This window comes from Molothrus ater, chromosome 8 (assembly GCF_012460135.2).
Source record: "Molothrus ater isolate BHLD 08-10-18 breed brown headed cowbird chromosome 8, BPBGC_Mater_1.1, whole genome shotgun sequence".
In the NCBI taxonomy this organism is placed as follows: Eukaryota; Metazoa; Chordata; class Aves; order Passeriformes; family Icteridae; genus Molothrus; species Molothrus ater.
Genome location: NC_050485.2, coordinates 15,100,943 through 15,125,930, shown reverse-complemented (window position 1 = coordinate 15,125,930; position 24,988 = coordinate 15,100,943). Strand labels below are relative to the sequence as shown.

General features: G+C 37.3%; 1 protein-coding gene across 2 annotated transcripts in view; it reads left to right on the top strand.

Moving 5' to 3' along the window:
* Positions 1-24,988, top strand: part of PARG (poly(ADP-ribose) glycohydrolase) — a 62,042-nt gene that overhangs the window by 24,723 nt on the left and 12,331 nt on the right. For both annotated transcript variants that reach the window (XM_036385529.1, XM_036385528.1), the window contains exons 8-13: positions 2,084-2,176; positions 4,285-4,442; positions 15,263-15,342; positions 17,739-17,799; positions 18,430-18,505; positions 21,131-21,278. In XM_036385529.1, coding sequence (XP_036241422.1) covers positions 2,084-2,176; positions 4,285-4,442; positions 15,263-15,342; positions 17,739-17,799; positions 18,430-18,505; positions 21,131-21,278 — 616 coding nt within the window. The remainder of the gene's footprint in view (positions 1-2,083; positions 2,177-4,284; positions 4,443-15,262; positions 15,343-17,738; positions 17,800-18,429; positions 18,506-21,130; positions 21,279-24,988) is intronic.

Genomic DNA, 24,988 nt, shown 5'->3' with positions numbered 1-24,988 from the left:
TTGCTCATTTCCCATCTTACTTTCAGAAGTACTTTGTTTGTTACTTGGATTCTTCCTCATATCAAGTTATTTTCGTGTTTCCTGGGCTTGTTGGTCTTTGTAAGTTCTTCTTTCATTTTAAAACTTTATATTAAACCCTCATTTTTATGCCTCCACAAGCAGCATACATAATGCATACAAAGTAACTTTGTAGGTCTTGATGTTGTTGTATTTCCCCCTTTTTCTGAACAGAAGTTGTTTGTGCTTTGAGCATTTGTTTGTGTTTTGGTTTTCAACTTCCTAAGTACTCTTATCCCTTTATATTATTACTTGGAGCAGGAGACAACAGAGCCAAGATATTTCTATGGTTATTTTAATGATCTTGGAAGAGCAGAAGTTGCTACAGTTACCTTCAAACAATATTTTCAGTGTTTATGAGGATCAATGTGTCTTGAGTCTGAGGCACCATGTTTTCCTTCTCAAGAGAATTGCCAGTGTCTTTTTTATATTCTGAAGCCTATGTGAAACTTTCCATAGAAATGTGAATTGCAAAGCCCTGAAAATATGACTAAAAAGATCTGTTCCTGTGATTTCACAATTAGTCTTAAGTGTTGTAGAGACTCAAGTTGATAATACCTTCATGCTGTTTCATCCATTCTGTCTGCAACTGGTTTTGTGCAAAACTGGTAGCAAATCAATTTTTTAAGTGTTACTTGAAAAATAATATTGTGTAGTTTTAAAGCCACCATTTCAGAATTTTCAGGTTTTTAGTCTAGAAACTGGTAGAAAGTATTGGTCTCAAATACAGATTCCCTGCAGGGGAAGGATGGAGACAGAAAACTGAGCTGTGACCTTTGTCTTCTGTTCCCCACTGTAGTGCAAGGTGTGTGTTCTCTTCTCTCTGCTTTTTGCCTTGAATGCAGCATGCAAATCTAACAGCCACTGACATCTGATGCCTGTACCCACAGATGAGGGGAAAAACTTCCACATCATAGCAATGTGCTTTTCTCTACATCTCTGTTCAGCCTATTCATTCAGCAGACTGAGAGTTTTGAGGCTTTTGTGCTGCTTCTCATATTGCAACTGTGCCACTTCATGTTGCATTTCTTTTTATAACCTCTTATCCTAGCTTTTCTTAGAAGACCATTGCCTACCTTAAAGAAATTTTTGCATCTTTGAAAAACAGGTGTGTGATACATCAGTAGGCATGTGGGTGGGTTCCTGGACTTGCTCTGAATATATTGACTTGATAGGCTTTGGCAGCCAAACACAGTGGGTCAGACAATGTCAGGGGGGAACTGAGAGCAGGGCAAGAAAGCTTTGATGTGACTTATTCTTGGGTGTAAAAGCTTTGAGAGGCCTTGTGAAACATGGGTGCACCCATTTGTTTTCAGTGTTGTCAATCCTGGTCTCCCCTTCTCAGAAAGTATGTTAGAAGAGCAGGTGAGGCAGCTGAAATAGTTGTAGTGGCAGGTGTCCTATAGGAAGAGACTGAAAAGATTGCAACCTGAAAAGATTGCCCCTGTGGGGCCTGCAGGCTGCACCTTTATGTAACAGTGGCTGGAATTCTTGAGGGAACATGGTGGGGATGGATGGCAGAAAATGCACAGGATTGCATCCTCTTGCAGAGGATTTCCTGTTGCTGCTGCAGAGGCCCACTGATCTGAGCCAGGAGTGCATTTTATCTGTCCTTTATAGCAGGATGTCACAGGTACTTGTCTTGGAATATGACCTGAATATGAAATTTGAGTAAATCATTCCAGTACTTCTGTGGTTAGGTAGTGATTTTTTCAGATGAAAATTTCGTTCATTGCCTTGGAAAGAATAAAATGGTAACTTACTCAAGCTTTCTTTAAAGGGCATTTGTTGACATGTTTTCTCAACTGCAACTTGTGAGACTTGTTTCGGTATCTCAGTGCATTATTGCAAGGTGAATTCAGTGAGGTACTGCTGTGAAAGTGTTACAGATTTGGCATGAAGCTAAGAGGGCCAGTTTTTTTCTTTTTTTTCTTGTTTCTTTTGCATAGGTCTTGTTTTCACAAACTTCTAATTCAGTCATTATTTCTGAGTAAAAAGCTTTTTTTTCTCCTTATTTTTTTAACAGGTTCTTGAAGATGCAGAGGCTCAGCATCTGTTCCAGTCCATTCTTCCTGATATGGTCAAGCTGGCACTGTGTCTCCCTACTATCTGCACCCAGGTAAGCAAACCCAGCTAGCAAGTGCTCTGTGGCAGAGCCCTTCTCTGCAAACTGCAGCTGGTGGCTAAGGTCAAAACATCAGGGTCATGTTATGTTCTTAATAAAAGCTGTAATTTTTGTGTTGAAGGCAGATGAGACCCAAGGAGCAGAATTGACAATACACATCTGCAATTATGTAATAGAATGCAAAAAAAAGTAAATCTCACTGTCATAGTTTTAGCCTGAACTTCATTAACCCTTTCCTTTCTATGTGCTGAAGTTGCTCCTTGCATTTCTTAAATGAAATGACCACACAACAAATCAGGTTGTAAAATCAGCCTTAGAAACTGGAACAATTGAATAATCTGATTCAATATTTTATTTCAATCTGATCTAATTTTTTATTTTAGATTTTTTTTAATCTTAGAAGTGGTATTTTCATAAAGCTTTCATTTACTTTATTCTGTTTAGAGCTTGCACACATACAATAATTCTATATTAATGCTACGAGAATTAGTTCTGTAAAGAGTGAATCTGATTAAAGTGAGTAGGGCTGGTCAAGTGAGGATGTATGGTAGGTAACGTATTAGTAGGGTGACAACAATTTGTAAACTTCTTTGTTACCATTTTCTGAATTTATCCTATTGGGAATAAACAGGAAAAATATTTCCCTACTTTTTTATGCTGCAAGGGTCCCAAAGTATATGCATAATTTCAAGCTATGAATATTTCTTACTTTATTTTTGCTTGTAAGTCAGTGAGGGAAGTTGTTTGAAAATGCTATGAAGTTTCTGAGCACAAGTCAAGCACAAGACTTGCAAGCCTTTTAGAGATCATGTACTGCTAGGCAATGTAAATTGTAAAGATCTCTGTCAGACTCATTTTTTTGGTTAGACATAAAGATAAATTTATTCCAATATAACACTATCCAAAATACTCTGTTTTTATAGGTTTGTAGAACTTATTAGAGTGAGCTTCTCAGGCTTTTTTCCCCCTCTAGCTGTGTGACTTCAGACATCCTAATAAAGCTTGTTAATTAAATAGCCAGAAGACAGAATGAGATTCAGTGAATGTGAATGTAGTAGCTATAAGAATGAAGGATACTTGTTTGTTTTCTAGAGTAAACAGGGCTGGGTATTCAACAGTCTGAATCAACAGCAGTTTCTGTATTCACAGCTAGAAGGATGAAAATGTAGCTGTACAGGTGCTAGGCTAATGATGATGGCTGAGAATTTTGGAAGCAGGTGAAAACTGTGTTCTCTTTCTCCTATCAAGTGGATTTATTGTAATGGTTACTGGACTCAGCAGTCAGAATGATGTGCCCCTGCCATGCTCCATATTAACACATAATTTAATAAATTAAATACCATGAATGTTGTGAGCCCAAGCTCAAAATCAGAAGGCTAATGCCTGATAACATGAAAGATGTCTAATGCTTCAAGTTGGGGAGTTCTTTCTTCTCTCTGGCCATTTATTTCTTTTTCTATGAAGGAAACACTGACCAGAGTAAAATAAAACTTCAAACTGCTGGAGACCAAAGTAAAGCTGAGCTTTTTGCTCATTCTGATTATAAAAGAATGAATAATTGCACACTTTCTACAAATACCAAGTGTTATTTCTTCAAGTAGGATGGAAAAAAATTCAAAGCAAGTCATAGAGTTATGATCTGTGGCATGACTTCCTTGTTTCTTGGTAAAGTTCAAAGCAAGCTTATTGCAGCTGAAAGCATTCCCTGAAGGGGTCTTAACTATACAGCTATTGAAAGTGGATTTTTATTTCAGTTTTTAACATTGCCCAGGATTTGCTACATCCCATCTATTTTTTTCCCCTCTGCATTCCTGATGGTTTTGTTTGATAAGTTGTGCTTCCCTGATCCTTTTATTATTGATTAGAAATATGCAGTTTGCCAGGCAAGCCCTTTCTGAATTGTCTTGAATAAACTGTTCTTGACTTTAACGGTGCTGCTGATTAAAGGCTTTACCAATGGCCTAAATTACTCTTGCTCTAATATAACAAATGTAATTTTGTACTTCTGGTTTTCTTTCAAAAAGAGTAAACTACCTATTCTTCTCTCTCCTTCCCTCCTTTCTCCCCTGCCCCTTCCTCCCCCTCATTTCTTTTGTTGGTAGCCAATACCTCTGCTGAAACAGAAGATGAATCACTCCATCACCATGTCCCAGGAGCAGATCTCCAGCTTTCTGGCCAATGCTTTCTTCTGTACTTTTCCACGTCGCAATGCGAAGATGAAGTCTGAGTATTCCAGTTATCCAGACATTAACTTCAACAGGTATGGCATCAGCAGTAAATGAGCCTGATAACCCTGCCATGGAAATATTGCTGTCCTTTAGGGGAGAAACTCATTTGTTTGGTGTTTCTGTCACTAAATTCACTAGTTTGCTTTTTGTCTTTTTCCTATTACCTCTAAGGGAAAGAAAACTGTGCATCTGTGTAAGAAAGGATCTTGTGCACAGGAAGATATGATCAATATTCCAAATTTTCTTTTGTACATGAGCATGCACAGACACACTCTTGCTCTGGCATAATTGGATTGATACAATTCCCTGCCTCCTCATAAGCCAATCATCTGCAAATGGTATATCTTAGTTGTGCTTCAAGTGTTCTGTGTGTATTAACTTAAAGGCTGGTGTTTCCTCAGCCACGTTTCTGTTGTCTCCTGTGTCATCAGTGGTGATCTGCACATTAAGTCATACCAATAGGACTTCATTCTTCAGCATCCATACCACTATTTTAAGGCAGTTGTAGAGCTGCATGTTAAAATCAACTTTTTCTTTTTGCTGCAAGTTAGCCTAAGATGGCCACAATAAGAATTTACTTAAAGATATTCTGATGTCTAAGCAAGCATTTATTCTTTTTTTCTTAGTGCTAACTTACAACCAGATTTGATTATAAATTTTTCTTCACATCTTTTTTATAATTTAAATATGCTTATTTCAATTTTAAATGAGGGAAGCAGATGGAGGCATTTTCTGCTGCAGAATATTATGATTCACATGGACTTGTAGATTAGGAATATGAGTTCATCATTTTTTGGCACTTGCATACAAGTGTAGATCAACCTTAAGTTTATTAGGCTGAAGCTTGGATGATTATTGATCTAGAGTCTTTCTTATTCCTCACTGTTACCAGATGTAGTGTATGTGCTGTGACAGCTGAGATGAAATACAAAATCAGTGCTGCCTGTGATCTGGTACACTTGGGTGTGTGTATTATGAGAGCTGTATTGGACTAGGACTGCTCAGAATAAATTGTGAGGCATGCCAATGCACTAATGATGGTTTTGGCAGCTGCTGCCTTCAAGGGCTGTCCCACAAGGGTTTGTCCATATTGTGTATCTCAGAGGAGAGACCAGGGTCACTGTCTGGGTGGTTGTCCCAAGAGTGCAGTGGGTTACAGAAGAGAAGGGTGGGTGGACATTATCATGCCATACAATGCAATGTATTTTTCTACCAGTAGTTCCTAAGAACAAATCAATGAAAAGTACCATTGGTGGTGCATTAAAAATACTGATGTTCAGAGATTGAAAGAGGAGAGTGAAAGATCTGGAAGGAGCTTTTTGACTGCACACTTCTAGCTGTATTTTGTGGTATTTTTTAAAGGACTCTAAGCGACTGTTTTTTGTTGCAATTGAAGCATTTTATAAACTAAGCAGTTAAATTTTGCAAGTTGGGTAATTTCTTACCAACTATAGAATAAAATGCTGTTAAATAACTGGAGTAAATTCATATGCTCCTCTATGAAAATTGCAGAGCAATGTAAGGTGATAGTATTAAAGTGCACTACTTGTGGTTGACTCAGGGCATAATTCTGCAAACTACTTCTAAATAAAAAACCCTGGCAAATTATTAGGTAAATATTTTCTTGCTGTGGACTCAAAGAATGACCAGTACAAAGTATCAAGCATTCAGAATTTTCTGCTCCATTTCAGTCAGTCCAGCATTGTTTTCTGACTTGGCTGCCTGGTGCTATCATGGTAAAGGTCCCACAATGTTATTTAGAAGGGAAATAGAGGAGACAACCTTCAGGCCTTCCTTTTGCATTATGCATGAGGCCATCCCCAGCTTCAGGTCACATAGGGGAGAAAGCCATTTTTATTTGTGCAAGAACAACAATATTGTTGCCAAACTGGAGAAAGAAGGGAAGCCAATGTCCTCTGGTTATTGAGGATTAGAAGTGTCTCTTCCTCAGTGTTTGCCAACTTATGCATTTGTTAGATAAGTACAGTTTTCTTTTCCATTCCTTTTTTTTACTTAACCATTTGTTGCACCAAATCCACACTCCTACACCCCCTGTATTTTGAATTTGATAATAAGCAGACTAGTGAAGTAGAATACAAAGTGTGGCAGGCAGTGGATAAAATTTGAGAAAATGGGTTGGTGAGAGTGGGAGACTGGTAGGATAAAAGCAAAAGGAAGAGCTCTGGAGAGAGTACTACAAGATGTACAGTTTTCTGCTACTGTATATAACCTGACTTAGTTCAAATCTAAAATGAGAGAGGAGAAGGAGGATAGATAGTATCTTATGGGCTTTTTCCTTCCTGTCAATCCTGTATTTTCCTGCCCTGCAGTTATTCTTTAGTAGCAAGGACAGAGTGAACAGTAATGTTTTCAGCTATTGTTTCAGACTTGTAAAGATGACAGGATTTGGTTCACTGCAGTGTGTGTTTTCAGCTTTTGAAAAAAAGCATTTTGGGAAGCTGGATGTACTCAAAAGGCAGTAGGCAATGACTGAAGTTAAATATTTGTGACTTTTTTTCTGCTTATAAAAGTGTTTTGATGTAAGGCTTTGGAGGCTGCTGCTCTGCTCTGTCTGCTTAGGGATGGGCATAACAGATTGTTCACACATCAACCTTTTGTCCCCACAGTATTATGGTCTGTTGCTTTTTTTCAGACTTAGTTCTTTCCTCAGCATAATTCATTTGCTACGTGACTGTGAGTGAATGACTTTGTTCTTAAGGTATCAAAAGTAATCTGCTGTTGTTCCCTAACAAAGCCAAACTACTGAGTGCATGGATGCTAACATTTGAGGGGCTTTTCTTTAGAAAAGGTGGTGTTCCTCCATTCCTTTATCCATGTCCTGTCTACATTGATACAAAAGACTCCCACTCCTCCCCTCAAATCTCTGAGACTGAAAAACTGAAATTTGCCACTTCTAAGCTAGAAACACAATTGTGTGCATTTTCTTGCGGTTTTTGTTTTACACTGCAGTCTTTTGTCAGGTCACTTTATGCAGAACTTAAGCATTAGTACCTTTTCATACACTATAAAATAGTTACGGTTTGTACATTTAAATGCTGATATGTTCCTTTTTTTCTCCCAGTCTTCTCCCTGCTTTAGGTTTTTATGTGCTGTTAACTGTCATATTGTAAGTTCCACCCCTACTCCTCCTAAGGTACAAATCTGTTTACAAAACAAGACAGTCACTGCAAGATAGTTTAAAATGTAAGACTCATAGAGACATGAGTGCAGCTGATTGGGAGGAAGGCTGTTGTATGTGTTAGCATTACCACACATCATCTATGCTTTACTTCTCTCCTGCTGTTAGTCTTGCAAAATGAGAGGAGAATCAATGTGGCCATTCCTCTTTTGACACAGAAGCACTTGGTTTAATGGTGTGTGTTGACACTGACTGTCCATTGTGATTCCTTATCTTGCCTATGGACTGAAAGTCACCTGTGTGTAATTAAATACTCAGTAATTTAATTGAATTCTTCCCTTTTTTGGCTGGCAGGGATGAGCCTATTATGAGTCCTAAGTCATTAATAAGATAATTCATTTCAATTGTAGTTGATAAAAAGGAAGTAATAGTTTAAGAGCTTTAATATTTATGAATTTGAGTGGGTAGAATGACATCCATTCAGTGGCCAAACATTAGATCTTACTAAGTAGCATAAAATATTGCTTCTGTTCAAAATATCAAGGTAAATTTAGAGTCTTAAATTTTTCTTTTTAAAAGCACTACTATAATATATGTGATGACATTAGATTGGACAGTTTTATTCCAAAATAACCCATCACAAAAGAAAGAAGTAGTTGAATTGGCCATTTTATTTACCTTATTGATGTATTTTTCTTGGAAGTTGCATTCTGGTTGAATGTAGAGCCTGAATTGCATTGACTCTCTACATTATGATGTTGGTTGCAGAGTTTAAAGTAGTTGATTGTGGTGATGGTTGTAATTACACTGGAGACACTATGGAATTTGGTAATATAGGGAACTGTCTAGTTTGGTTATATGTGAAAGCAAATTGTGAGGAAAAACGTCTGCAATATTGAATCAGTGTTCTGGAAATGTCACAGGTTTGCACAGGTTTGCTTTGCTTCTGCTGTGTCTTTGACCTGCTACAGATCTGGTTTAGTTGTGTGTCAAGTTAGAAGAACCCTTCCATTTTCCTTGTTCAAAAGCTCTGTGGTTAAACTCAAGATGCAATATTGGGCTTGAATTCATAACTGAAGGCAGTAAAGTCTAACAGCATGAGCCTGGTAGATCTTCTGGCACACATATTAGTGCATGCTCTGGTCTGAAACCACCAGTATTCCACTGGGACTGAATTTCTTCATCTTTATCAAACAAACCTTTAAAGTAATTTCAAGTGATTGGAAATGAGGAGAAAAACACACTAGTTAAGATATATTTCTTTTATGGAATATATAATATATGAAAGGAAATGGGAAACTGTATGGTACATTTATGCAGGAGAATTGAAATCTAATTTACCAGTAATGCAATTATCTCTCCATAAACAACATCAATTTCATAACACTAATGAATATTCTCTTGGGAACAGATTATCTAATGACTTTGAGAGAGCTTGTTTTGGACTGAGATGTATTGCTCCTCTGATAAGTGGTTCTAGGTTTTCTGAGTTAAAGGGCACTGATCCTACAAAACTCATTCTGTTATGCCTTCTTTGGGCATGTGAACTGATTAGCCTTGGATGGATTACTTTAAGTAAAGTATAATTTTCTGTCAAAAAATTTGAATCAACATTTGTGTTTGGTAAATGTGGAAACACTCTTTAGACAGACAACTTCAAAAGGACACTATTTTTATGAATCTGGCATAATTGCTTTTCTGTAGTGATTAAAAAAGTACTGAATCTGAACGTTTTTTAGCTTAGTAAATATAGTCATGTAGTCCAGAAGTTAGTTTTACCATGCTGTTGGTTGTCCCTTGTTTTAGATTCCCCAGGGTAAAACATTTTACCCCACTATTCTCTGGTGTTGAGTACTTGCAGTTAGCATCTTATCATTTCATCAAGGTCAGATATCAACCTGATGCATTTTAAGACTCATAAATCACCAAAACCTTTTGTTAAAACAGATTTACAATGCACCAAGTTGCTTGCCACAATAAACAGAACAATAAAATGAAAAGCACAGAGAAGAGACGTGTGAGTATATGGGAGTGTCTGAGATGAAAGATAGTTTTATGTATTTAGATTTCCCAACAAAATTACATTGCTCCGTTTTTTTTTTGTTTACACACATCTTAAGAGTCATTATTTATCTACAGATAAAATTCTAATTCAACATAATGTTGTTGAATAGTGCAGTGTTCTTAAATAACTTCTCTGATGACGACAGTTTGTACCTATAACACATCACAGTAAATAAGAAATTGCCCATGAGGTTGAAATATTGAATGTTTTGTTTTTCTCCTGCTTGATATGAAGGAAATTAGAGAACTCTAGAATGATGTCCTTTATAAGCCCAGAGCAGGAAGGCAGTTTTAATACAGACAGATAGAATTCATGTTGAGTGGAAGAGGCACACACCAGGCACCACAAAAGAAGAACTAAAGTTGCTGTACCTGACTTGTAGGGAGATTTCCTCTGATTTTCTATCAGGAAATGCAAGATGTGGCCAGTGGCATTTCCTTTTGTTTTGTCAGAGGGATGGTCAGTTTGCCTGCCTTTCATCTCTCTGGAAGGAATTTCTCGTTTGGATTATTCTGCTTTTGATTTCCATTAAGTCCAAATTGCATAAAGTAAAGCTGTAATATACTGAATTGTTTTCCTTCTAATTATCACTTAAAATATTTTTAGTGACTGCAGGACTTTCTAGTAAGGGTTTATGTCTTATATTGGATATAAGAATGTCCCATTTTAAATTTGCTAAGGTTTCTTCTTCTTGCACTATCTAATTGATGCTTAGGTATTTATATTTAAAGCTGTCTAGGGCAGTGGTGTCCAAACGTTTTTGATCACACATACTTATCAGTAAAACATTTTTGAGCATGGACCCCAATGTATTTGTATTTATTTACTTAGGAGTTCCATACATATGCTACTTTACTAATATAGTGCATTATAAAACATAGAAAAAATTTAGAAAGGATGAGATAAAGATGAAATAACCACTATTTCAAAATGGTTTTTTATTTAATGAATGGGACAAAAATATATTCTTCCTGCAGCCTAGTGGATTGTCTTGCACACCCCCTGGCATACTTGGGAGACCAGAGTGGGTCTCTGGGGTATTGCTGTTCCCTAAGTATAGTGTTTGTTTCCCTTGGGAAGAGAAGCATAAATTACAGTGATCAAACACTTGTTGCAGCTCCCTTCTTCATGAAAAGTCCTTGACTGGTCCTATCTCCTATCTTATTCACTGAAGTGAGGCTTTAGAGATTTAAAACTCCATTTTAAAAGGTAGATATATGTTTCTGTATGGGGGGAACCCCACCCAATAAATAATCAACAAAACAGCAGTCTCAGAAAATACTTGAGGCAAGGGATATGGGTAATGAATGTAATTCCAGTTATTCCTCTATGGTAATCGGGTTTGCTTTCACATATTTAGAGAAAGAAATTGTTGTCTGTTCCATGCAATTGTGTGATAAGCACACATAATTATAGGCACATTCCAAATCTTACATGGTGAGCTCCTCTCTCTCTGTGCACATTAATGCACACAGCTTTGCTTGACCTTTGATACACTAATATCTATAGGCAGTCCTTAATGTGGATGTGACTAAGGTTGCCTTGAGCACAATTGAATAAAAAATGTCAAATCATACTGACAGAGAATCCTTTTGAAACTGTTTTGATAAGCTGTGTTAGTATTAGAAGTCAAAGCTCAAAAAATACTTCATTAGAAATATGATACTGGTTTTGAAAAAGAGAATTTTGTATTTCTTGTTTGTTGCTGGAACTCCACTTTTTTTTTTTTCCATGAGGTTGGGAATTGCAGGAGAAAGATGGAAGAGATGCTTCTTATGTGCTCCCCAGTGCAACTGATGCAGTCCTAAATGATGAGGCTATTGGACCATTCAGCACTATATTAGTTTTTCCTTTAGGGTGCTGTGTATCAACCTGAAATTTCAGTGGTTCCTATTGAGGGTGCTCAGCAACTGAGAATGCTCAGTCACTTAATCAAAATAGCCCTCAAGCATATGGAGGGCAATAAAGTTTGACAGTAACATACTTCAAGTATGTTATTTCCACCCCTACATGTATATATACATCAGGTAAGCACAGGCTTGAAATGGAGCAACATAGAAAAAGCAAGATATTTGGTTTGTTCTGTTTTTCAAACATTTTGTCATCCAGTGCCTTAGACTAAAACTGTTTAGTGATTAGCTGTGTTCTTGTGGTGGAAGGAAACATCTTTCCAGTATTTTAATTTCTGTCCATCCTTCCCCCTGCTCAGTCCCTTTACTGAGTGAAATTCATCTATCCATATGACTTCTGTGTAAGTCCTTCTTTGACTTCTGTTTGTAGGAGAAGATCAGGCTTTAGTTAAATCTTTTGTACATGTTCAGGTGTTCTGTTATCTTTAGTGAGATCACACTAAAATATAAGAAACAACACAATAAACAAACAACTTAAAGTTCCTTTAAGTCCAGTAGTAAAGACAAAGACACTTTTTAATGGCTGTGGGTAGTGGAGGAAACAGTACACTTGGTTAATTGTAGGGATCACAAGTACAAAATTGTGTATCCACACTTCTGCCAAGAGTAGCCATGGAATGCCATGGATTTATGAATGGCAATTATTATTTGAAGTATGATCCATACTGCAAATTTTTGCATATTGTTACAGTGTGTACACCTTTCTGTGTCTTACAGTAGGTTCCAACTCCAATGAAAAGACATGATTATTCTCTTTGAAGAGAAACATTCAAAGGAAGCCCAGCCTGGGTATGGAAATATCATTAGGAAATTACTGAGGTGGGAGATTAAATCACGTGATTGTAATGGCTCCTGCTGGAGCCAGTTCTTAGAGTAACATCAGGGCAGCGATTTAATTCCTAGAAATTAAATTTTACAGGTAAATACTGCATTTTAATTTTACCTTATTCAGAAACAGTGTATTTGGGAACTGTTTACTTAAGCTGGTTCAAATTCTCCCCAGTAAACTCCATGCAAACCAAGGTAACTTTTGTGAAGCTCTTAATGTTCTTAAATAATTTTGCACTTGTGTTATTTTCAATGCACCCTTTGAAGCTCTTTGCAAGTTTACAGTCCACTTGCCTCAGCAAGGAAGGAGTTGGGAGTAGGTTCTTTAGAGCTTTTGACTCCAGCTTTAGAAGGTGGAAATGTTGGTTGCAAATATGACAATTTTGAGTTGACAGTCAAGACTGCAAAAACTAGAATATTGATTGCACTTTTAAAATGCTTTTTTTGTCACCCTGGAATTTTTTGGATAATGCTCATACATGTTTTTGTAATAATTGTTGAAATGTTGTGAACTGTTGCCTTGTAGCTTTACTGTATGCTTGCTGACAGATACTAAGTGAAGTAAGCATACTTTACTGTGTGCTTACTTCACTTAGTATTCATTCAATAATAGTTCTTACTATTTTTAGTATTTTATTTCTCATGTACTGTATTTTTCTTCAGAACAATTAAATATCTGAATATTTGCTAGGAAAGATTTTTCATTTGGCCACAAGGACTTTAACAACCTACATAGTCATAAACACAAAGTTCAGACATCTACTTTCTTATGTTTTAAAATCTCTGGCCTCGAATACCTAAATGTATCTCTGGGGAGGTTTCCTGTTTGATTAACATTGCTACTCCCCTGGAGTGGCTGGAGAGCCAGAGATGAATTTGGTGATCAGTCCTGGAGGCTCTCTCAGCTCCTGTAGCTGATAAATTGAAGTTACTGCAGTGGGAACATCCTGTACAAAGCTTACATATGCAGTTGCCACTAAGATTTTAATTACTTCACCTGAAAGTGGACTTGCAGTGCTTTGTGTTTGATTTACAGTGCACTTCATCTGGATGAGTGCTTTAATTGAAATTAATGGGTTTTGGCCCTAGGTGGTTCTGTCAGGAAATTATGTGGTTTCCACTTAGATTTTTGGGTGGATTTTTAGTAGGATCTGTGTTGCAGCACTTGAAGAATAATGTTATTTAATAGCTTAGTGATGCCTTCATATAGCTCTATTCTTTAAAGTATATGTTTCAAGAAGAAAATTTTCATTATGTTGCCCAATTGATTATTTCAGAAATAAAGTTCAAGGTTAAAATGTTTGTAAATTTGCCATGTGATGTCCTCATTTAAGTTAATGGGGTAGAACAAGGCCATTTTTGAATCATGTAAACATCCCTTGCTTTTCCTGTTGCATTCACAACTATGACTGGTTTTAGTGATCTGACTTACTTCAGGCATAGTTCTGCACCTTTCCTGCCCAGCCTGCTGTTTGTGCTGGATCACATATTGCCTTTGAGACATGAAGAACTGTCTCCTGAGGGTTTACAACGTAAGCAAGGTGTCACTTTGATGTGAAGAGGCAAAAAAATTAGTAAAGGCATGATCAGGCTGACAGATAAATTAACCAGTTTAAAGGCTTCACATGAATTGAGACTTCCAGATAAGAGGTTGGGGATAATTTAGGCAACACCTGCACACACATGCATGCATTGACTCCTTTTATAAAACCCTTTTTACCTGTGCAAGCTCAAGGCCTTGATAGAACTTGCATATAGGCCCATGTTACAATAGACTGTAAAAGTCTGGAGTTTTCCTTCCTAAAGTCCTGATTCACTGTTCAAAGAATAAAGTGCTAATAAAATTAACCTCTGTGACTTAATATAGATTTCAGAAGCAATTGATCTCTTCAGCCTGTACACATCATAAGGATTTTTAAATTCTGGAAAAAATCCAGTTCACTTCCTTGCTGAATCGAGTTTAATTCACCTCTCAGCATTCTGGTTTTAAAAGCAGATTGTCATTCCACTACACAGAAACAAATGAATAATGTTGTGTCATTGCTTTACTTAGACTGTTTATTGGGGGGGAATCTTATATCCTCAGGGCTTTCAGTGGATCAGACATCTTTTAGTAAACTTCCTATTCAAAGGGTTTCATTTCTGAAATCACTGCTGTTCTTCCTTCCAGATAAATTCCATTATGTGTTGCCAATAACAATGCCTTGTCACTCTGCTGGAAGTGAAATTAAGTCATGCATGTTCAAGTTGCTGGAAGACAGATGATGCAGTAAAAGTATTTCAGCTAACCTTAAAAGAATACGTTCACTTAATGGCTAAAAAAAGGATCCTTCATTGTAATGCTTAGGTTTGTGAGAAATGTCTGTTAGAATGGCTGTAACAGCCCAGTGGATGGAGCCATTTCTGTTGGGGGAAGGTTCTTTGCTTTAGAAATGCTGCTGGTGCAGTGCAGCTCTTGAAAGCAACAAGGTTGCACTAATTCTTCTGAGCAACTCACTGAGCTGAAAGGAGAGGGACATTTGGAGTACCCAACACATATGTTTTCTCCTCTTGGTCACTTAATGACCTGTTAAACATTTCAATTTGCTGCAAATAAAACTAGTAGCTTTCCAAAATGTTCATGTTGAAATTACATTTCTTGGTATTAGAAAATTGGTGCAAGTGAGAGAAGCATTCACTTGGCGTCTTCATCAGAAATACAGCAAGTCAATAAACTCATTAGTCCTAAAATCTTGAATTACAGAGGGGCTGTCTAGAGGGTTCTTTCTACAGTACAGTACTTAAGTGCAAAGCTAATGAAATGTGTGCATAATAATTACAAAAAATCAAATTGCAATTAGTAAGTAGCACTAATTGCTCTGCACTGTGTCCCTGAAATCTAATTGTTTGTTTTTATTTCCTGTTTTTCAGGTTGTTTGAAGGGAGGTCACCAAGAAAGCCTGAAAAACTTAAGACCCTTTTCTGCTATTTTAGAAGAGTCACAGAAAAAAGTATATCCTTTATTCTTTTTTTGAGCTGCGAAGCAGATAGATGAAAAATTTAATCCCATTCAATTTAGAAATGGCTACACAGCCATGATGGAAGTATTTAACAAAAGACAGCTTGCAAAGCACACTGATTTTCATACTAATGGCACTTCTCACCATGTGTATGATGCATGCAAGCAAATTATTTGCCCAGAGCTCATTCTGTTCTATTTTTTCTGATAAATATATATAAATGTATGTGGGGTGTGTGTGAAATACAGAAATATATTTATATGTGTGTGTGTGTGTGTGTGTGTAAAAATGTGTGTGTATATCACTGTGTAGATGTGTAGATCTAAATATATATATATATATAATGCTAGTAATATATGCAACCACTTCCATCACCACATCCAAGTGAGGATGTAGGGGAACTTGGCACCATTACAGCCAAGCTTCACTTTTCCTGCAGAATGCATATTTAGTCTTTTGACTATAACGTTTGGAGTTCTGAGGGATTTTCCCCTACTTGTGTTGATATTTCAGGTTTTTCCCTTCTGTGGTTCCAAAGCAAAGCTGTTTTTAGGTTTGCCCAGTTCAAATAAAACAAATGATGGCAAGACATGAGATATCTCCTGCTCTTGGGAAATTTAATGCATAGTCAGACCTTCTGTTATTACCACAGATTTGAACATCTGCATAAGCTTTTCAAAACAGGTCTATTTTTGTGATAACTACCATAGCTTATATATTGCATTTTTGGGGAGAAAGATTTTACTGTAGTAGCATACATCAGATCTGCAGCAATATCCTTACAATGGTCTTTTTTTAATGAACTTTTCCTTCACATGTCAGCATTTTATTATTAACTTCATACTTTCTCTGAAGGGCTTGTTTTAAAAGAAAGACAGATTTAAGCTATTAAATAGAAAAGCCCCTTACTTGGTCCAGACCATCTTCATCATTTTAATTCACCACAAAATGAATGCAGCTATGTCCTATTTCAGCAGTCAGACTTTAAGCAATATCAATAGAACTAAATCTCTGAGGTAGAAGTAACTTGTGATCTATGTGTGGGACTGAGAAGAGATACAGTGTACCAGCTTTTTGTAATACCTGAGTTACAATGTTTTTGTGCAAACCAAGTCCTAAATTGATGCAGCTGTCCCTGAGCCTCTGAGAATATGAAATCTGATGGGAACATGCTTTATGAAACTACCATATTAGATTTTCTAACATTATGACTTTAAATAATATTTAATTAGATTCTTGAATGCTCTTTTCTTGAATTAAAGATTCCTATTGTACCTTTAAAATACCCCATTTCTTATTCTTTTTTTTGTCCCAGGAATTAGTAAGGCTGAAGTAACTTAGCTCTATAAATTCCTGTAATAATTTTGTAGCTCTTTTTATTGTAAATAATAATTGAGTTCTCTCTAAAAGAGCACTGGAAACTGAAGACTTTGTGCTTAAAAGGTGAATGCTTGATTTGCAGAATACCACAACTGATACCAGAATTCCCTTGTGAATAGGCACTTGATTATTGTGTTTGAAAGCTATGCTCTTTTTTCAGAGAAAGTAACCTTTTTTAACCTAAATTTTAAAGTAAAGCATAGGACTACTTAAGGCTTTTTTAGAAGGATGCATTTGTGCTTTACGTAGTGTTCTCAATGTTTTCATAAATCACAGTAGATTTACTGTAGCAGAGAAATAAATCTTAATTGAAGATTATATTAAGATGATATCAGCTAATGAAAGGTTGATATTTTCTTTCTATTGCAAAACTGAACTTTTTTGAGTGAAATAAGAGGAAAAGATCATACTGCATTCCTTCCTGCAATGAGCGACAGCTCCTCCTTTTCCCTCAAGGGCAGGAGTCTTTTCTCATTTGGAATACAGTGAATTTCACTAGCATCCTGGCAGGGTTAAAAACTGCCTGATTTGGACTCTGCTAACACTGCATGCTTATTGACATAGTTGGACTTTCTTGGAAAGATGAGCTGCTGCTTCCTCCCTCCATAGTTGAATACTCTCTAGCACTGAATAGTTGTTGATTTGAAAGGCTCACAATCTTTTTCTCTAAAGCAGCACATTTTACTTCAAATACTAGATCTTTCTAGTAATGTTGAGTGTGATTAAAGTGAAAATCACATAAGAAATTGTTTTTCCTAGATCTGGAAAAACTAAAATACTCAAATTGCAAAGTGGTAAGAGAAGTAATATTTTGGTCTTCATGTAACTTGTCATCAGTTAGAGCATGGGCTGTCAGGGGAAAAATCAGAGTCACTCTTGAGGAAAGTTAAGCTCTTGGTATTGACCAAGGATGATGTTTGTAGTTTTCAAAGATGACCAGTTAAGATAATCTCAGGGCTAAGCTCCCACACTTAATACATTTTCCTTTGGGGTTGGTTTGCCTGTAGAACCTACGGGATTGGTGACGTTCACAAGGCAGTGTCTCCAGGAGTTTCCAGATTGGGAGAGGTAAGTCAAACATCCTGTTACTGTAAGAAGTTTCTTAAGTCCACAGTAACTGAGTGTTATTCATTTGGAGTTGATTCAGGCCTAGAAGTACTACAGAGAACAATCTTTGCTATGGACTGTTGCAGAAAGAAATAGAGGGCAGTGGCTGATTTGCCACAAGTAGTTTGTGTCCTGAATTTTCCCATATGTTTGCCTGTAAAGCAAACAAGTATTAGGTGAAGTTTTAAAACACAAACATATCTTTGATGCTGTTGTTTGAGAGGGGACAAAAAAAGAGAGGGATTATATTACCAATCATTTCTTATTTAAGAAATTATAGGTAATGTAATGAACTATGGGTGATGATCAGCATGAGCACAAGTATTATAGCTTCATTGCTGGGGAGCAAGAAAAACTTAAAACTTCAGATGTGGGGTTTTATGGTAGAAGGTGGAGAAACTGACAAATGACATTGTTTCTGTGATGCAAACTTTTTTTTAATCCATCGGGGGTTTTGGGTTTTTTTAAAACCACCTTATGTTTAAGGTGTGTAAGCAGCTGGGGTTTGGGTGAATTTTGTTTTAAAATGAATGGGTTTTTGTGGGGGTTCTGAAATGATCCTTTCTATACAATATTTTTCCTCAATGGTAGATCTCAGAAAAAATTATCTAGATTGCATGTCACCTATGAAGGCACCATTGAAAGCAATGGACAAGGTATGCTGCAGGTAAGTGCTTATAACAGTTCATGTGGATTTTGTGTTTTTGTCATACTTTTATGGTCTATCAGCTTAATAAAGTTGCTTCTTTATCCTCAATTGACTTAAACAACAAGATGTTATGCAGCATGAAAAAACCTATCAAAATTAATTCCATGGGCAGTACTGTCAATATTCCCCAGCTCATCTAGGTAGCACATGTACCTGTTACAGAAAGGGCTGACAGAAAATCACAAGTCCTGGACAGCTTTAGGTCTTCTGGTTCAAGCCAGGATCAAAGATTGACAAGACAAAAGATTCAGGCTGTGATCTTGATGACTTGTCAAGGTTTTCAGTTTATTTAAAAAAAAATATTTTTGTGCCCCAGACAGTGACCAGGTCAGTGACCCAGGAGACTTTTCTTGCTGCTGCCAGCACCACTGTTTCAGTCTGGGAGGCAGTCAGCAAAAGAAATTCATAAGGAGGATGTCCTGTCCATATTCATAGGAAGGAATACATTTGAGTTTTCAAATTAGTTGTTTGCTTTCTGCTTTTCTTTAAGAAAAAAAAAGGTCTGCCTTCTAGAATTCTTTTACCAAGAAAAAGTAAAAATTAGAACTTTTTAGCCAGGGACAAGTACTGCATTGGAAGAGGAGGAAGGAGACAAGGAGAATTTTTTTCTGCAATGCTTTTTGTTCAGACTTTAAAATGTCTCATAACTTTATGAAACTGGGGCACTCAAATGTGTGCTGAAATTATGAAGAACTCAGCAATTACTCAATAATAACCATTTTTCTAGTGTTGTACCCTGTATAAGGGGGTATTGCCTAGGATGTGATATTTTCCTCTTGGCTATTTCAAGTCTTCTCAAACAAAATACTTCTGCTCAGATGAGGAGCAGTGTGGAGGGATAGAATTTAAGAAAATAGTGCAGAAGGTAGTCTCACACCTGAGGAGTTGCAGCTGTACCAATCACCAAAGATTAGGAACAGGCCTGCCCTTAACAGGCCACAGCTGTGTCAAATAAGAAGAGTGCTACAAAAGAGTGGGTTTGTCGGTTGTGCCGTGGAGAGAGCTGGAGGTTGTCGGTTGTGCCGTGGAGAGAGTTGGAGGTTGTGCCGTGGAGAGAGTTGGAGGTTGTGCCGTGGAGAGAGTTGGAGGTTGTGCCGTGGAGAGAGTTGGAGGTTGTGCCGTGGAGAGAGTTGGAGGTTGTGCCGTGGAGAGAGTTGGAGTCAGTGCTGTGAAGAGCTGCCCCTGAGAAATCACTGAGAAGGTATGGGAGATTTACAATAAGTTGACAACAGAGCAGTCACTCCAGCAGGGAGCAGGATGAGCAAGGCAGGACAGTGCTGGAGCCCACAGTGACCCCAGCCTCAGTGGGGAGGGATGGTGACAGCCACAGCCCTTGCTGACTGGCTGTGGCCATCAGACAAAGGCAAGGTGGTGAGTCAGGGCACCAGGGACAGTGAGAGATGTGTGATGAGCATCAGCAGGGCTGGGCCTGGGCCCACAGGTGATGTGCCTCAGGTGATGATGTCTCAGGTGAGGGGCAGGACAGGTGCTTGTGTGGGACAAGGCTGGCCCCAGGGGAGGCTGCCCAGCACAGTTACAGTGCTCTGGGACCCTGGCACGCTGTACATCTCAGTGGTTTTCATATTTCAACTTTTTTATCATAGTCAAGTTTAGCAAATCTTAAACAACTGAAATGTGTTGGTGTTTCCAGGATAGACTAGAGGAACACCTGCTGCTGTAGTGGCTGGCTCTTGGTGTGCTTTGGACTCTGCCTCCTGGGTCAGTTTGTAATCTACACAGGTGTTCATGGCACCCCAGCAACTTCTCTCTCCCTCTACCTGTGCTCTCATCAGCTGCCTAAGTAAAAATCAGTAAGAAGCTAATAGTGTTTGGAGGATGAAGTAACTTTTAAAAATTATAATATTATAATAATAATATATATATTTATATGGGCAGTTAATTGAGTGAATAGTAATTACTTTATTGAATAAACAAACTCCTTTTAAAACTGTTGTTTGTAGGAAAATGTAATTTGCAAAATATGTACTATTGCAGCAAAAAATAGTCCAGAGCTTCTCTTATTTCAAACAGAAACCTTGAGAGTCGAAGTGATTTGCCTTGTTCAAGTGCTTTTCAAGGACAATTCATAAGAGATTGGTATTACATTGCAAGAAGAATTTGTTAGAGGGTTTTTTGAGTATGGAACTGTTACAGGGGCAGTGCTAATCTAAAATACTTCCATGGGCACAGTTGGGGCAGAATGCTTTCCAAAGGACAAACTAATGATGTTTCAATGGCTCTAAAAAGAATGCTCTTTTCATCTGTCACATTTACTGGAATGTGTTTTGTTCTGAAATATGTGCTTCTTCAAGGGAAACCCACACAACTTGGATTTGGAACGTTTGAGATGCAAAATTTCTTTTGCTGTGTAGTGTCTCATTTGTTGTAAGCTTTCTGAAAAGTTGAAGGGAAAAAAAGAGAGAGGCATGATGATGTTAATTGGTTTCTCTGCTTGTAGTTTTAAGTGATAGCAGCAGATTTCAACACAATAATTGAAATTTGTACAGGATTAAATTAACTTTGGTAATTAAAGGATTTTTTTTCCTTATCCTATCATAACCCTCCTGAATGTATTTTTGGTAGGTTGACTTTGCAAACCGTTTTGTCGGAGGTGGTGTGACCGGGGCAGGACTGGTACAAGAAGAAATTCGGTTTTTAATCAATCCAGAACTGATTGTATCAAGGCTCATCACTGAAGTCTTGGATCACAATGAATGTCTTATCATCACAGGTTAGTCTTTGCAGAAAATGTTTCACATCAAGTTCTGGTTTTATATATACGAAATACATTTCAAGTTGAAGTTTAGTATGTTTAAATGCTGGAAGAATTAAAAAAAAAAAGGGAAAAATATTAATACCCTTTGACAAAGAGCCTCCTACTTCATCCCAGCTAACACCACAAGGGATGCTGTTCCATACATATTCTGTGAAAGGAAGAAAACTGACAGCAAGCAAAAGAACTTATTTTATCCTTTGTAAATGTGTTTGAGGACTTGGGGTCTTGAGATAAAGATTGCTGATGGGCAATATAGGTAACAGCCACAATTTCCAGCTGTTAGCTGATATTGCTCCTCTTATGTTAAAAGATGTGGGGTTTTTGTTTCTCTCCTAAATTTGTAACATTTGATGTGATCAGTGGGATTGAACACTCTTGAGAAGAGGAGCTACCTTCTGATTACCTAAAAGGGGGAGGAAGAGGAAGAGTAGAAAATCCGCATCCATTAGGAAAGGGTAGAAAGCTAGGAAGTGTCTCTGAAGGATTTTGATCTTGTAAGTTTGACATATGTTACTTGTATGTTAGTTATGGGTTCCTAATCATATCAGAAATAACCTGCTTCTCCAGTACATTGCTGAGGAGTTGTGTGTGGAGATGTCCTGTCTGCCCAGAGCTTAGCTGAAAGGGCTTTTTCTTTTGCTTCCCACTCTGTCATAGACCCTGGATTATTTAATTATCCATTGGATTAAAACAGCATCAAAAACCAAATGTCACTGTTAAGAACTGGAGTCAGGTCATGCTGCATGTCTCAGTTCTATACATGAATGAGCATTTTTCATGACTGAGGAAACAAAATGATGCCATAATACTACTTTATTTACACTAAAGAGCAACTATAAAGAAAAAATATATTTACTGAGAGATCCCCTGGGTAGAAATTACAATAGACTATGTTTATATTTTTCAGTCTGCTGTAGCAAAAATATTTGGTTTAGTTACCTGAGCTGTCTCAAAAGTCAAGAGTTTCTGTAGGTATTAGAACACATTCCTTGGAAAAATCCATCAATAGCACTTCTTTCTCTCACATGCATACACAGTAGAAATTTGAGCTTAAATCTTGCAGGTCTTACTCTGTTCTGAGTTATTGATTGTGCTGGGCAGAGTATCTTTTGTTTTCAGTCTTATGCTTGGCAATCTTTTTAAGACAGTGTTTTATTTTGTTTTTCCACTCTACCAGAATTAATGCCCTTTCTGTGAAAAATTTTTGATAAATTGGCTTTTGTGATTACATTTTAAAAAACTGAGTCAGAAAAGAAGTTCTTGGCCATCAGAGACTTCTGTATTTTGATGTGATACTATATTAGCATATTTTAAGCACTGTCCTCTGGGAGAGACTTTTTGGGGAAGGGGAAAAACAGCACAGCTATCAGTCTGGGTAATAACTGATTGGGGGAAACACTAAATTAGTGTTTTGAAAGACCTTCCATTCCCCTGCAAACAAAAATGGTGATTTGGCATGGACAAGTAAAGGTGAGAATGTTTTTTTGCAGCAATGTTTTGTCTTTCTTAATATTCTATCTTCCAGTGTTTTGCAATTAGTATTTGGGATATGGAGTTCTTCTCTAATGGAAATATCCATTCCATCATTTTTATTTAATCCCTGGAGCTTTTCCACCTTGGGTCTTAGCCAAGCCTCTTCTGTGTCACGATCCTCTTGATAAATTACATTCTTTGTGCTGCATCTTGACTCGGCAGCCTAATGGGTATAACTGTGTAGCTTAAATTTGCAGTGGAGCCCAAGAAATTGGGAGATAAATTAAATTTGTTGTGATTTTCCAGTATCTGGCTAAGATCACTGCTGTAATGACTATGAAAATAGTCATGCAAACAGTGGAGTTCTTCAACACAGACATCTACCTACAGAAATGTCAGCAGCAACACCAGAGATTCCTACAGCTGCATTTCTGGTAGAGCTGTGAATAAGTGTGAGTGGTTTTCATTCAGTTCTTTTCTTTCTTTCTTTTTTCCCTCCTGTTTGAGCTCACACATCCTCAGGCAGTGTTAAGAGCAGATGAAGCTGTGTTCCTTGTTTGCTTTAAATTTAAAGATGTATCAATGGCCAGTGGGGACTACATCTTAGCAGGGCAGTTTTGGAGCCTTCTGACCACATTAGCCAGGCAGCAAATGGGATGAGATAATTGGTTTGGCTGAAAATTTACTCAGAGGAGAAAATTGGTTTTCAGCTGGATTTAGCAGGCTGATTGTGCCAGTGTTGGGAGAGCCAAAGACTAATGGTGGTACAGGATAAGGATTGGCAGAACTGATTGAAAGGGAAAGAAGGACCTTCCTCTCACTTATGGCACTGAATGTGCCTTTATATTGGTGACTATAAAACTAAACTTGTGCAATTTTCACATCTACTTTTTGTTTAGTGCTAGTGGTCCTGCGTCTTTGGGGGTGTAATTTCTAGATGATTAGAAATACTAGAGGAACGCTATGGTGGGATTTTTCCCAATCCCTGGAAACATTATAATGCTGTACACATCAAAATCAAATGTAAAGATAGACTATGGAATCTGAGGAAGGTAAATTTATTTTTAGTAATAATTGCAAATCTGTCTAAATTGGAGAGGTCCCACAAACACCATCATTTGGCTGGCAATCTCACTTTTTGCCTGATGCTGTAACTTTTACAAGTCTCACAAAGGATAGATTTTTAAATGGTACTTATATATACATTCTTTTGATTTTAGGTAGGCTTTTCTAGGTTTTGGAGCTTGTTTTTAAAGTTCTGGTGGAACCTTATTCATGGTTTGCCTTCTTTTACCTCTTTTTTTTTTTTGATGGGAAGAAAAAGGAGTCACCAAAAATATTAACATATCTAGCTTATCCCATACTGCTTCTGTTCTCTCAGCAACAGAAGTTTGTATCCCAGTAATTCACAGGCAGAAGTATTGCCAGTGAAAATTGTATGACAAATTTCCAGAGCTTCACTTATGAAAACTCATTGATTTTCATTAGCTTCAGATTTCTGGGACATGACTTTGTAGTCTGTGTGATTTCCTTGAGTTTCTCCAGTATTGATTTTTTTTCTTTTAGTGGATATGTGTGTGTATATGGGTGTATTGCTTGCTTGTTTGTTTCCTAGTGCTTTTGTCATCAGACACTACAATTCCATAAAAATGAATGAAACAATGAGCCTTGAAAAAGCCAGCCTAATACTTTATCATTTAATCTATCCTGGTGCAATATCTTGATGACCTAGAATTTTCTTTCCCCATCTTAGACACCAAAGGAAATGCTTCCTTTTTCAAGCTCGAAGTTTTGCTAGGTTGTCCTCTAAAGAGACCTCTCAGAAGAGTCACATACTTCCCTTATCTGTCTTTTCTTGCTCTATGCTTAGACACTTTCATCAAGCCTGTCAAGAGAACTGAATTTTACTCATGTCAGGAAAAGTCTTAGTGAAGGCTGATAGCCTGCAGTTCAATTAGAAGGCTGATTTCAGAATATGGAAGCTGCTTGTGGTTGTCCTTTGTCTTTGTCTGGGCATGAATGTGTGTGAATACGTAGGGATATTTTGTTATCCACATTTTTCAGATGATTTTTTTAATCAGGAAGTGAACTTGGTGAGAAATCTCTTACCATCCCACTCATTTTGCATAGCAACTTTTCAAAATAGCCTTAAGCGAGATTTGTGTGCCTTCAGAATGATTAATGTTCTAGAA